The sequence below is a fragment of the Myotis brandtii genome, unplaced genomic scaffold (assembly GCF_000412655.1).
Source record: "Myotis brandtii unplaced genomic scaffold, ASM41265v1 scaffold485, whole genome shotgun sequence".
In the NCBI taxonomy this organism is placed as follows: domain Eukaryota; kingdom Metazoa; phylum Chordata; class Mammalia; order Chiroptera; family Vespertilionidae; genus Myotis; species Myotis brandtii.
In genome coordinates, this window is record NW_005368527.1 from 300422 (window position 1) to 314908 (window position 14487).

General features: G+C 44.7%; 1 protein-coding gene and 1 long non-coding RNA gene across 3 annotated transcripts in view; one reads left to right on the plus strand and one right to left on the minus strand.

The window, feature by feature from the left end:
• The window catches only part of LOC106727830, a 2827-nt gene extending 1705 nt beyond the window's left edge, over positions 1 to 1122 (minus strand). Inside the window, exon 1 of the long non-coding RNA XR_001364083.1 lies at positions 991 to 1122. This is a non-coding gene — a long non-coding RNA (uncharacterized LOC106727830). The remainder of the gene's footprint in view (positions 1 to 990) is intronic.
• Positions 1123 to 6684: 5562 nt separating this feature from the next.
• CASP14 (caspase 14, apoptosis-related cysteine peptidase) lies at positions 6685 to 13353 on the plus strand. Of its 2 annotated transcripts, XM_005876303.2 has the most exons (7): positions 6685 to 6886; positions 8423 to 8494; positions 9853 to 10002; positions 10098 to 10323; positions 10451 to 10567; positions 10743 to 10846; positions 11354 to 13353. In XM_005876303.2, the coding sequence occupies exons 2-7, from the start codon at positions 8468 to 8470 to the stop codon at positions 11456 to 11458; spliced, it is 729 nt and encodes a 242-aa protein (XP_005876365.1). In that variant the 5' UTR covers positions 6685 to 6886; positions 8423 to 8467; the 3' UTR covers positions 11459 to 13353. The 2 variants fall into 2 exon arrangements, with proteins under 2 accessions (XP_005876365.1, XP_014403279.1); XM_014547793.1 differs by lacking the exon at positions 8423 to 8494.
• Positions 13354 to 14487: the final 1134 nt, after the last annotated feature.

Below are 14487 nucleotides of genomic sequence, written 5' to 3' on the forward strand. Positions count from 1 at the left end.
AAGTATGGAATGAAGGAAGGAAGGAAGAAATGAAGGAATAAAGAAAGAAAGAAAGAAAGAAAGAAAGAAAGAAAGAAAGAAAGAAAAGGAAAGAAAGGGGGGGGCTTGACTACTCTCTCTGGCCCAAATGGAAACCCCATACTCATTAAACAGTCCATTCTTTCCTACCAGTCCTTGCAACCATGACTCTGGATTCATTCTGTCTCTATAGATCTGTCTATTCTTATTCACAATAACCAAAAGGTGGAAGCAACACAAATGCCTATCAATGGATGAGTGCATAAACAAAACATGGTCTAGCTATACAATGGGATTTTTTAAAAATATATATTTTGTTTCTTTTTTACAGAGAGGAAGGAAGAGGGATAGAGCGTTAGAAACATCAATGAGAGAGAAACATCAATCAGCTGCCTCCTACACACCCCCTACTGGGGATGTGCCTGCAACCAAGGTACATGCCCTTGACCGGAATCAAACCTGGAACTCTTCAGTCCACAGGCCAACGCTCTATCCACTGAGCCAAACCGGTTAGGACTACAATGGGATATTATTCAAGACTGAAGCTCTGACATATGCTACACTATGCATGGTTCTGGAAAGCATGCTCAGCTAAAGGAGCCAGACACAAAAAGCCACATAGTATGTGTTGTCACAGGATTTTTAAAAGCCTCAGATGACTGTGATGTCATATAAGCAAAGCTTTCGGACCACTGCCTTACACTCTACAATAAAAGATTCATGCCCAGGCCTTGTAGAGAAGGTCAGAGAGAGAACTCTTCGGTTTCCAAACCTGCTTCAGGTCACCCTGAGCAACTTGGGCGGCTCACTTATTCTGCTAAGCTCATGTGACATTGTCAGGCTGGAGTTGAGAGAATAGCTAAGCCCCTTTTTTTTTAATTTATTTTTCTTCGATCTGAGTCTTTGGTCAGAAGGAAGGAAAATAAGAGGACTCAGGAGTCTGAGAGAGCTGCCACTTTTGAGGCAACTTACTTAACTTTTCTAACCCTGTTTTCTCCGTGCAATCTCACAGTCATCAGGACAAAAGTTCCCATCCTTCAAATGCTCGGAGTGGGTGCCTGAGAAACGAACGCTGCTTGCCTGTGCTCCCTGTTCTATTGCAAGCTCAGTGGTTTGCAAAATGTAAAGATGTTCTGAAATGGAAGGAACTCTTGGTAAACATGGGCGTCTTCCCTGACTGTGGCTGATAAAATCCTGTCGAACAAGATACCAACTAAGTCTTGTCTTGTCGGGTGCCCTGGGTTATTTACCCTTCGAGGGAGCCTGGAATGACAAGAAGTTTCTACATCTTTAAGCAACACCACCTCCTTTCATCACAATGAGTTCTCACTGCTGCAGCTCCACAGGCAAAGGGTGCCTCGGAGGTCAGGACGTGAGGTTCAAAGGGAACCATGGGCTGGTGACACAAATGAAAATAGAGGCATTGAGCAAGGAAAGGGATCGATTGCTGCAAAGATGAGTTCATGCATGTGTCCAGGGGGTGAGCATGAACTCTTGGGTATATGCCATGCTCTGGTAGTGTGTGAGAGCAGGACATGCCAACCATGCCTGTAAACTCACAGAAAAGTGGTGCCCAGGAAGCAAGTGCATGTTCAATGAAGCATCCCCCCTCACTTTTCTGCAGAACAGTCAGAGAGGCTGAGCAGCTTGGGGACAGGGCACCCTCACCCACATCTGCCTGAGAAATAAGTTTCTCTCAGGTTTGGGATGTCATTGCTGAATGCAATTGTGAACAGTGTCACCCATACCTGGGTATCAATCTTTTACTGATTGAAACGCAATATAGTATAAGGCAGTGCTTCGAAAGCTTTGGTGAACATCACAGTCATCTGAAGCTTCTAAAAATCCTATGACACCACATACTATGTGGCCTTTTGTGTCTGGCTTCTTTAGCTGAGCATAATGCTTTCAAGATCCATCAACAGTGTAGCATAGGCCCTACCCAGTTTGGCTCAGTAGATAGGGCCTCAGCCTGCGGACCAAAGAGTCCCAGGTTTGATTACTGTCAAGAGCACATGCCTCGGTTGTAGGCTCCTCCTCGGCCCGGACCCTGGTCAGGGCTCATGCAGGAGGCAACCAATCGATGTGTTTCTCTCACATCGATGTTTCTCTTTGTCTTTCCCTTTCTCTTCCACTCTCTAAAATTAGTAGGAAAATATCTTTGGGTGAGGATTTTAAAAAAAAATAGTATAGCATATATCAGAGCTTCATTCTTTTTTATATTTTGAACTAGAGGCCCAGTGCACAAATTCGTGCACCTTGAAAGGAACTGTGGGCTGCGAGGCTGCGGTAGGCACAGGGGCGGGTCTCGGCCCATTCTCCGCACCCCCGCCCGGCCCCTCCCACCTCAGCCCTCAGCCCCCTGTCTGCCAGCAGCCCTGCTCCCACTGCTGTCGGCCCCCAGCCCCCTGTCTACCAGCAGCCCTGCTCCCTCCGCTGCTCCCATGTGCTGATGGCACTGGCCCCACTTGCACCCACTCCCATGTGCTGATGGCGCTGGCCCCACTTGCACCCACTGAAGGTGCAGAGCCTTGGTCTGACACCCTCGCTCACCTGCTCCACCATCCCGCCGCGGCCAACACCCGCCATGTTCCGCACACGCCCCTGGTGGTCAGCTGACGTCATAGCGGCCGGTTGTTCAGATGTTCTGCCATTTGGTCTATTTGCATATTAGCTTTTTATTATATAAGATAATATCTCATTATATGGATAGACCACATTTTGTTTATGTACTTACCCATTGGTGCACATCTGGGTGCTTCCACATTTGGTTATTGTGAATAAGAATAGGCCAATCTATAGACAGAATGAACCTAGAGTAATGGCTTCAAGGGTAAATATATGTTATGCATGGCCTCAGCCCCAACTAAATCAGATCTCTAGTGATGGGAGCCAGGCATTAATTTTTTAAAACTCCCTCAGTGATTCCAATGTGCAGCCAAGTTGGAGAACCAGTAGTATAAGGGAAAGAAGAAGCAGCTTTGTAAAGTAAGCACCTACACTTCCCAAGACTTAGTTTGAGTGCAATCTCCCCCAAGACCCACCCCAACCATCCTAGTCGTTCTCCATCACCTCATCTTGTCTATTTCCATTGTAAACATGTGTCAGCATCTGAATTATCTTATTTATTCAGTTTCTCTCTGTCCCTTCTCACAAAACCAATGGTATTCTACCTTGCAATACATTCCATTCACCTGGGTTCCTTTTTTTAAAATACCGCTGTCAGGACCCCACCTTGATAACTTAAATCAGAATCTTCTGGAGGAGGAACCAGGCATCTGTAGTTTTAAGAACCCCCCAAGCAATTGCATTGTGCAGCCATAGAAGAGAAACACTGCCCTGATACCTGTTTTCATGAAGACCATGTGTCCACAGCTCCAAAAACATGGTCTCACCCAGAGCCTGTCCAATGGTCAGATGATGCGAGGTCAACTCACAGTAATCATTTTGTTTTATCCTCAGAACAGTTCTCAAAATAGGTTTTAACAGGTAAGGCAATTTTGGCTTAGAACAGTTCATGATCAGCCTGCAGCCAAGCCACAATGGGAACATAGTCCATTCTGCTTTCTGTGCTGGGCCAGATCAAGGGTATCCCCTAGGCTCCCAGAGCCCCCTGTACCCTTACCTCAGCACTGGTCACCTTAACCTCTAAGGCCTATCTGGATCCCCCATGAGAGCTCCATGAAGATAGTTCACTATAAGAAAATAAAACACTCAATTTCATCAAGTAATAAAAGTAGGCATCTATTAAATTAGTAATAATCAATATAATTTATCAATTTAATTAGTTGATTAATTAGCTTACAGTTGTTCCCATCCATGGTGAATCATTCTTTTCTCTTTACCATTCTGGTTCATGCCCCACTAAGATTTCTTGAGCATCTATTCTTGAGCCCCCTTCCACACCCAAAACTTATGTTAGATGTTTCCATACTATAGTTGTAATGGCGGAGGTAGTCTTATTCCCAGTTTATACCCATAGGGTTAGAGAACACAAGTGTCAATTCTGACAACACCAGGCATTTATGAGCCGTGCCAGGTGCCAAGTAACCAACAGCTATACATGTGTAAGTCGATGCAGAGATGCGGATTTGGGGAGAAACTGCCCCGTCCGGTGCCTGAGTTACCTTGAAACAAAAGGAAGACTTGGGGGGATGACAATTTCCCAGATTTTTCTGTTTGTTTGTTATTGTGGTAAAATAGACATAATATAAAAGTTACCATTTTTACCATTTTTAAGTTTACAGTTCAGTGGCATGAAGTACGTTCGCATTATTGTATAACCATCACCACTGTCCACCTACAGAACTTTTTTATCTTGCAAAACTGATACTCTGTCCCCATGGAACAGTAACTCCCCACCCCCCTCCCCCAATCCCTAGCACTCAACATTCTACTTTCTCTCTCTATGAATTTGACTTGTCTAGAGACCTCATATAAGTGGAATCAGACAATATATGTCCTTATGTGTCTGGCTTCTTTCACTTAGCATAATGTCCTCAAGGGTCATCTGTGTTGTATTACAGCCCCAACAGGTCCAGGGGTTCCCAAAGGTGTGGACAGAGTCGGCGAAGAAGGAATGACATGGAGACAGTGTTCAGTTGATCAGCATAGCGAGGTTCTTCCTTTATTCTCCTGTTACATCTGTATTTATACCATTTGATTTTAATCCTATCCATTCTATTCCAAAGGTTAGGGCATTTGTTATCTTCCAAGGCCACTACTCTGTTGTTCTGTTAAACTACAAGGAAGTAACTGAAGGAGATTATCCTAAGTAAAGATTATGTAGCTTAAGCATGATTGTTCGTAGTTAAAGTGATTAACTACTCGCCTGGCACCTTGTTAAGGGGTTTTACTGATTCCCTTCCTTAGTCCTGTTAATCCCTAACTCCAGGGAAAAATCCCCACCTGGGGAAACAACCTTTCCCGGAGAGGTGACCTTGGTTAAAACACATAGCGCTAAGAAGGGGAGCAAACATATTAAGAACAGTATGCCATATACCCCAGGTCCCTTGAAACATATGCTGTGCAGATGTTTCTTCCCTGCAGCGACTGTGTCAAGCAGCAAGGAGGATGGACTTTCTGGCAAATTCCCCCTTTTTTATTTTTTAAATGATATCGAGTGTAAATCAGTGGCCACCTCTCGGATTGGGTTGTTTAAGACTCGGGAGACCTGTTTGTGACTTTGCCAACAGGTCAGTCTGAAGCTTAACCCTATATCGGCTCCCCACATATTAAGTGTCAGAATGTCCTTTCTTTCTAAGGCTGAGTAATATTCATGGATGGACCACGTTTTTCTGTCCACTCATCTGTCAGTGGACACTTGGGTTGCTTCTACCTTTTGACCATTGTGAATAATGAGCTGCCATGAATATGAGTGCACAAAAATATTTTCAATATTTGCTTTCAGTGTTGGGGGGTATCATATAAACCCAGAAATGGAATTGTTTTATCAAATAGTAATTCTGTGTTTAATTTTTTGAGGAATCATCTTTACTGTTTTTCACGGTGGCTGCAGCATTTTATGGGAATGTTCCAGTTTTGCTGAATATTTCACTTCTACATAGAAGCCCAAGAGAAATGAAAAGATACATCCACACAAAGACTTATATGCTAATGTTTATAGCAACATCATTCATAATAGCCAAAAGTTGGAAACAATCCAAATATCTATATAAGGATGGATAAATAAACAAAATGAGGTATATCTACACAGAATATTATTTATCCATAAAGGGATGACATACTGATACAGGCTACAACATGGATGAACCTTAAAAATATTATGCTGAAATAAGTCAAACACTTAAGACCAAGATTATATGATTCTATTCATGTGAAATGTCTATAACAGGGAAATCTATAGAGACAGAATATAGATTAGTGGTTGCCAGGGGCTGAGAGATTTGGATGGCGATTGGGGGACATTTTTAAAGGGCACAGGGTTTCTTTTTGTAGTAATGAAAAGGTTCTAAAATTGACCGTGGTGGTAGTTGCACAACTGTGATTATAGTAAACACACACACACACACACACACACATTGAATTGTACATTTCAAATGAGTGAGTTGTAAGATACGTGAATTTTTTTAAAGCTATTAAAATAAAATGAAGTGAAATAAAATAAAGGCTGAAAAAGAATAGAGGAGGAAGGTCATGAGAAAGAAGAGAGAAGCTGAATCAGCTGTGAAGTATCAGTTGAGGCCATTGGACCTTCCTGGGTTTGAATGCCAACAGTGCTAATTACTGGTCGAGTGACCTTAGGCAGTCATTTTACCTCTATGAGTCTCAGTTATCTTTTCTGAAAAATGGGAGCAAACAATGCTGGTCTCTTCGGGTTGTTGAATACTCGATGAGAGAATAAACAAGTGAAGTTGGTATTATCTGCACTGTTGAATGTGGAAGAGATGAAAGTGGGCATGATGATGGAAATGATGGGTTGATAATAGCCAGATGAGCTGGACCGGGGTGGGGGTGGGGGAAGGAGCCGTTCTTGAGAGGGACAGGACTGGTGTAAAAGCCCTAGCTGGTGTGGATGCTCTACCTCAGCCTCCTTAGCCAGGGGTGTTGGCTGAGCTTTGCCATCACTCAATCTGTGGGCGTTTGTGACCATTTCTTCATCAAGGGTGTGTCCCTTGTGTCATGATGTTTCTTGAGTGACAGAAAACAGGGGCAATAAAGACCCAGAGAGCTGTGCTGCTCAATTTACAGAAAGGCCCCTCCAGAGAAACCTGGGAAGATTCTGCACTATCAGCTCCCTCTCTGAGGTCAGCACGTGGACCTGACCACTCTTTGGTGCCCAGTCTTGTTGGCAACTAAGAGAGTGGTGAGACAGCCTGGCTTTAAGGAGCAGCTACTTCTAGAGTCAGTAAGTGATTTGGCAGATATTGCTCTCTCTCTTCCCCTCTCACTGAATGAATGCATATTCTGGCCAGTTCTTCACCTATTCATCCATCCATCCTTTCTTTCATTTGTTTATTTGTTTATTATTTGTTTGCTCAACAAATTCTCCCCAGCACCTCCTCTGTGCCTATTCCTGCACCAGTGACTCTGATGGAGAAGGAGATAAAGAAGTCAGGCTTTCAAGTGCTAAAAGCTGAGCTGTCAGCTCAGCCACAAAAATAAAAATCAAAAGCACTGCTGTAATGCAAGTCTAAACAGGCAGAGCTGTGGAGTCCGGAAAAGGCAGAGGCAACTTTCAGTGGCTTAACAGGGACCATTGAACCTACCTTGCTTGCTCTGACTGTAAAGCATCTAGTGCTCTTTCAAGGTTCTTTCCGATGGGAAAACTGAGTCTCAGAGAGGAGAGTGAGATACTCAAGGTCACACAGCTGGGAAGGAGCCAAGGCAGAACTTGATTTTGGTTTATCTGGCTCCAGAATCCATGCTCCTTCTGTCCTTCTACTTTCTCTCCCTTGTAGTATTTGGTTTCTCTTTCCTTACAGCACTGGTTCCATGGTGTGTGTGTGTGTGTGTGTGTGTGTGTGTAAGAGAGAAAGAGTGAGACAGATTTAATGTTCATTTATGTCATAGACTAGAGCTACATGCGGGCAGGGGGCATGTCTGTTTTACATAGTGTGTTCCGTGTAGTTCATAATAGATACCCAGGAAACATTTGCTGGATAGATAGATATATGGGTGATTGGGTGGATAAGTGAGTGGATGGACGAGTCAATCAACTGATCAAATAATAGATAAATGGATGGATAAGCAGATAGATGAGTAGGTGGTGGGGAAAGACACGACAGACATGATGCCTACCCAAATTGACAGAGAAGGGCCTTGACTAGTAATGACGCATTCCAGGCTGAGGAAGAAGTGTAAGGAAAGGCAAGGAGATGGGGAAACACCAAGAATATGGCAAAAGTCATTCCATTCAGCCAGAAAACAGAACTGGGATCAGATGAGAATGAAGATCTTCAAGGTTCAGGCTCAAGGCAGAGGGAGACAGTGTTTCAAAGTAGTATTCCCCACTTTGATGATTTTCTCATTTTAAACCCAACCCATCTCCTTGTTGATGCCTCTTCAACCAGTCGGCTCCTGGGTGGCAAAAGGGAATACACAGGCCACTTGTCCTGCTCATCAGTCCAGTAATGAGTGCAGTCTGTCACAGGATTGTGAGTGTCCTGGGGGAGAGATAGGAAAATTTCCAGATAAGTGGCATTATGGGTGGGCCTAGCAAGAGTTCTGAAACATCCAGGGGTGGAAAACACCACTGGAGTGTCCCAGTAGAGAGGACATACTTCATGGACTGTCGTCTCTTGCTCAGATTTGACCATGAAACAAGCCCCCACCACTGGGGTCCTATTCACTCTCAAAAATCCAGATGTACAAACTAGCCTGTACCCTGATTCCATCTGCCTTCCTTTAAAGACCTTCAAACTCTCTTCTTTTGAACTCCCAGGATCAGTCAAGGGTGCTGAGAACCGGACTCAGAATCAGAGGAGACATGAGCAATCCTCGGCCTTTGGATGAGGTGTGATGGGTGCGGGTTTGGGGAGAAGGGTGGGAGCCTCTGAGGAGATGGGAGGTGAAGAGATTAATGTTTCAGAGACGCTGGAGAGGATGAGAAATCATGACCTGAATTCAGAGCTAGGAGGTGCTTTGTAATCATTCAAATGGAAAAAAGACTCAGAGATGGAACCCAAGTCGGAGATGGGGGGGCAGCCCTACTACATCTCTCTCAAAGTATCATGCTTTTCTTCTGCAAAGAAATGTTGACCCAAACATCCTTCTTCCTAAGATGGGATAAGATAGGATCTCAGGATTAGCTTCAGAAATGTGGAGACCTCTGCAAGTGAGAAAGGAATACTCAGAGCACCCATGAAAAGGATGAAGGGACAAAGCCACCAAGTGTGACAACTGGGAGGAACCATCAAAATCCTTCACGCACACACACTCATTGTCTGTATTTGGAAACTGAGGCTCAGATAGGAGGAGTGACTTTCCCAAGTTCATACAGGACTAAAACAGAGCTGGACCCCTAGAAGCAAACTAGATTTTTGGTAGTGAGCACACAATATAGTACACAGATATGGAATTATAATGCTGTATTACCTGAAATTGATATAACGTTATTAACAAACTAGAGGCCCGATGCACGAAATTCGTGCAAGGGGCTCAGCCCTCGCAGCCGTGGCAGCTTGCCTCAGCCCTTGCAGCCCTGGCTACGTCCAGAAGGTCGTTTGGCTGTCCGGTCTAATTGGCATATTACTCTTTTATTATTATAGATGTTACTTAATAAATTTAATTTAAAAAAAAATAAAGAATGCCCAGTCAAATTAGAATCTCACATCAACAACAAATAATCTTATAAGTATATCCCATGCAATATTTGGGACACACAGTCAAACTTCGGCTCTCAAACATCTCCCATCTTGAACAATTTGTTTCTTGAACAAGTTGTTCACAGGAAAAATGTGTCTCGGTTGTCAAACAAAACTTCAGTTCCTGACCAGACAACCCTTTCTTGCTGATACCTGTATGATCAGTCATGCGTAGCTCAGGCGACAAACAAAGGAGAGATTGCGGGATTTTTAGTCAGTTTACCACTGAACCTCGCGTTGTTAACACCTCGGGAAATTGTGCTATGAATAGTTTCTAATGGTAAAAGATGATTCAGCTTTCAAACAAATTGCTCCTCAGCCTTCCGAAACGAATTAAGTTTGAGAACCAAGTTTCCACTTACACTAAAAAATCTCATTTTTGTATTAATCTGAAATGTGAGTGTAACTGGGCACCTGGTATTTTACCCTAACCCCTCTTTGGACCACCTCTCCTGCTTCTCCTTGACCTCTCTACCCCTTTGATGATGTTTGTCATCTCTTGACTCAGGAGGCCTATGACATGTCAGGTGCCCGCGTAGCCCTGACGCTGTGTGTCACCAAAGCCCGGGAAGGTTCGGAGGCGGACCTGGTGGCCCTGGAACGCATGTTCCAGCAGCTGGGATTTGAGAGTACCATAAAGAGAGACCCCACTGCTCAGGTATTGTGAAGCCAGTCCCAGCCAACGGAGGAAGGGCTGGACCGGAAGGTGGGCTCCAGGGATGCACCTCAGTCTGGCCATTCCTCTTGCTCTAGCAATTCCAGGAAGAATTGGAAAAATTCCAGCAGGCCATTGATGCCCGGAAAGACTTCGTCAGCTGTGCTTTCGTGGTGCTCATGGCACATGGGCTAGAAGGTCAACTCGAAGGAGAAGACGAGCAGATGGTCGAGCTGGAGAACCTCTTCGAGGTTCTAAATAACAAGAATTGCCAGGCCCTGAGAGCCAAGCCTAAGGTGTACATCGTGCAGGCCTGTCGAGGAGGTGGGGACAGAGCCAAGAACACAGATCTAGAGCCCCAGCTGTCTTGTGTTGCTCATTTATCTTATGACCCTCTCCTTTCCCCCATCTTTCTCTCTGACTTTGACTTTTCCTCTTCTTGGTGTTTCAGAACAAATGGACCCTGGTGAAACAGTAGGTGGAGGCAACATTGAGATGATCACGAAAGACAGTCCCCAAACCATCCCAACGTATACGGACGCCCTCCACATATACTCCACAGTGGAGGGTATGAGCTCCCAACGGACTCAAGTGGCCTCTGCTGCCCCACTCTGCCCCCTGCTCCTGACCCCTGGGACACTCCTCCAGGATCCACCCTCTTCCGGGCCCTCTTGCACCACACAAACCCCCACCGTCCCACCTCCACTGGAGTCTTCCTGAGCCCACTTCTCTGCAATCCCCAGGGTACCTCTCCTACAGACATGACAAAGAAGGCTCCTGCTTCATCCAGACCCTGGTTGATGTGTTCACAGAGACGAAAGGACCCATCCTGGAGCTTCTGAGTGAGGTGAGTTGGGACAAGGTACCTGGAATCCCTGCCCAGCCTGAGCAGGGAAAAAGCAGAGTGGGCTGAGACGCTTCCAAACCTTTCTGCATTTTCCCTTCCCCTATTCCCAGCCCCAAATCCAACCCAGGTCACAGCATAGAAACTAGGAAGCCCATCTCCTAGCAATGACTTTCCTTAATGCAGGAAACTCCAAAGTCCACAATATGTGAGATAATTTAGATAATAGACAGATAAACTTCTGTAAATAAAATTTTCTGTTAAAAGTTTGGGCCAACTTTTTTTTTCTAATGGTTATATGATTTTATGGTGGATTAGAAAATAACACATAACAAGAATGTCTGTCCAACCAATGATTCCATAGAGCTGATAACATAGATGAGACAATAAAGGTCACCCATCTGAAGACAGGAATACCCACTTGCTTTCTTCTTTCATCTTCTCCCCATAAGCCTGTTACACCAACACCCCCAAGGCCCAGCCCCAAGATGACCACACTTCTTGTTGCAGGTAACCCGGAGGATGGCAGAAGCAGAGGTGGTTCAGGAAGGGGAGGCGAAAAAAATGAACCCTGAAGTACAAAGCACCCTTCGGAAACGGCTCTATCTGCAATAGACGTAGAAAGGACAGGGAGGGGTATCCTTTCGGGTGCTCTGTCTCCCCCTCAGATGTTTAAAGGCAGCTCTCACTACTCCCCCAAAATCTTCTTTCCCCTCAAACCCCCGCCCCCCAAAGGTAAATGTCACTCAGTCCTTTCATCACACCCCTTATGCAGGTTCAACCTGTCCCTGTCTTTTTTAAAGCAATCCAACTAAAACTGAGCACAGGCACGGTTGTAACAAGAACATCACCTCCCTCAGGCTGGGCTATGTACCTCTATTAACGCAACCAAGAGGGTACTCACTTATCAGACTTTCTGCTCCTATGCTTACCTGAAACTCATTCTAGCTTTTATGAATTATGCCCATACAAATGTAACTGGATGAAGCTCAAGATTTTACATTAATAAACCAATGCTCACTCACCTCCTCCCGTCTCAATAAAAGTTTGGTTGGCTTCTAAATCTCACCTAGAGTTGTAGCCTCTTCCTGAGCCCACATCCATTCCAGAGATTCCCTCCCAATTCCTAAAAATTCAGTAAGGCAAGAATCGTTCTCTCTCTTTCTTAGCTAGCAAGCTGGTGCCTTGACACTGTTCTCCTAGTTTATGGGCTCTCTCTGGCTAATAGAGATGCCTCCTCTTTTTCTGGATCTCTCCCTCCTAATTAACACTGCCCCCCCGCCCCCCCCCACACACACACACCTCCCCAACTCCACCACTAGGCCCTGGACTCTGCCCTTCTCCAGAGATTCCATCCATTCATTCCTTCTTATGATTACAACTTTCACCGCTCTGAATCAGAACAAATTGAACCTATGGCAAATTCCCTAGCGTCACCCTATTATTTTGTAGACAGTATGATAGAGGCTCAGAGAGGTTACATGGCTTTTCAAATGCCACACAGTAAGTCTGGCTTCCATCCCTGCCCCCTTTCCACTGCCTGCTAAGTCTTGATCTATCAGAAAACTTGTCTACTTAGAGGAACCACCTAATAAAAGTTCTCCCTACCTTGGAGATTGGAGCTCCCTGGAAGACTTCAAAAATCCTTGATAACCAGCATTTAAGGTTACATCCATGGAATTCCAGCACTGGGCTGGAAGCTGGATCAGATGTACTGCCTTCCAATTCTGAGATGCATGTCTCTATGTCTCTAGCCTTGACCTTTCCCAAGATATAACCTGTGGTCATATCCACCACCATTGAAAACTCATGGTTAAAGATGTCTTTTCTTCCTGGTCCATCCTCATTCCCTGTCACCCTCAACCTCAGACCCCAGGTTCGGAGATCTGCCATTATCTAAACACTCTTCCTCTTGCAACCTTCCTATGCCACCAGCCACCATGCCCAGCCCAGCCTGACTCTGAAACACTTCTCAGATCTGTCTTCTCTTCCCTAACATGTCATTCTCCAGGCTCAAGTCCCACCCTCACGTGTTTACATCTCTGCATGTTTACACCAGGTTCCTTTCTTGCCTTTCCACCTGACCATCTCACCCCTCCTTTGTGCGCCATACCATCTATAAGTCTTTATCTTCCTAGAACACCCAGGAAAACACAATGGCACCCCATCATTTAGAGACTAAGGCCAAACTCCACATCCTGATATCTCACACCCTTATAATTCCACTTCCAACTAGCAATCAGCTAAATTCATCTCTCACTTCCCCCATCATGAATTCACCCTTCCAACAAGACTAATGTCCTTTTATTCATACCTCCCCAAGCTGGAGTGCCCTCTCTTTCCCTTCACCTACTTTCCACAACCTCCCACCCCTACGTATTCCAGAAAGTCATTCCTGATAGTCTTTCTAGTTAATTCTGCTCTTACTAGGACGAGACTATTACAATTTATTGAGGGCAGGGAACAAATCTTTGATTGTTATAATGGATGCTCAATAAACAGTTGTCAAACTAAAACTATATGTTGGAATCTTTGCTATGAACTTAAACCATGAGGCTGATGTGAAAGGCATTATGGATTTGGCTTCTTTTTTCTGCTGGCCAGCTGTCTCCCTGGTGTGTCTATCGTGAACAGAGAATCAGGATCTCATCCTGTCTCTTTCATAAAAGTCGATGTGTTAGGTATTTGTAAAGTCCCAGGCCACACTTCCATGCCAGTGACTATATTTTATAAGATGGTTCCATCTCCAGGATATTCCCAAAGAAGTATCCAGACACATAACTGCAGCTTTTCAGAAGGGACCTTGGAGATCAGCTAGTTACAGGATCACAACATTCAGCAAGTGTGCCACCTCTCTCTATCCAGGTGCTCATTGCAGACATAACTAATCAATCACATTTTCTTTTCTACTCAACTAGAGTCTCTAGCCTCAAAGTCTTTCTCCTCTCAGCACCCCAGGAAGCATAGGCACATTATTCCTGATCCAGTTCAACCCCCTCATGAGGGAACAATTTGTCTAGAGTCACCACGTTCTTAAGCAATAAACCCAAGTTCCTCACCTATGGTTCCGTAATAGCCATGGCAGCAATTGGGGCTTTATCCATAGGAATAGCAGGGCAAGTGGCTGAGGCAGGGATGAGTACACAGAACCGAGAAGATCTGGGTGATGCATATACTGAGTCCTGTAGACTCACCCATATGCAAACCTGTGCTCCAAACACTCAACGACCTTGGAGTCTCCAAATACAGGAGTCAGCAAATTATGACCCACTCACTCAACCCAGACTGCAGCCTATTTTTATAAATAAAGCTTTATTGCCGCACAGTCATGCTCATTCATTTACATATTGTCAATGGCTCATTACACTGTACAAGAAACAACATATGGTCTGCAAAGCTGACCCTTTACAGAAAAATGTGCTAACGTTGCCCTAATATCTTTCCAACAAATTCTCATTTTGCTTAAGTCGGCCAGAGTGGCTCACCACCAAGAACCATAACTGATTCAACAGGTGACACAGTGGCTTAATTATTCCCTGTGTAAGGGTTTCCCTCAATTACTTAGTAAGGATTTATAAATTTATCCTGAAAGTTTATTTTTAAGGATAAATGAGGGGCAGATCCAGAACCTGTACAATTGGTGC

Bases quoted from the DNA above. Each gene is read 5' to 3' on its own strand.
- CASP14 (XM_005876303.2), top strand. From the start codon at position 8,468: ATGAGCAATCCTCGGCCTTTGGATGAG. The intron at 8,495-9,852 runs GTGTGATGGGTG...CTCTTGACTCAG, and splicing joins ATCCTCGGCCTTTGGATGAG to GAGGCCTATGACATGTCAGG. The intron at 10,847-11,353 runs GTGAGTTGGGAC...TTCTTGTTGCAG, and splicing joins TCCTGGAGCTTCTGAGTGAG to GTAACCCGGAGGATGGCAGA.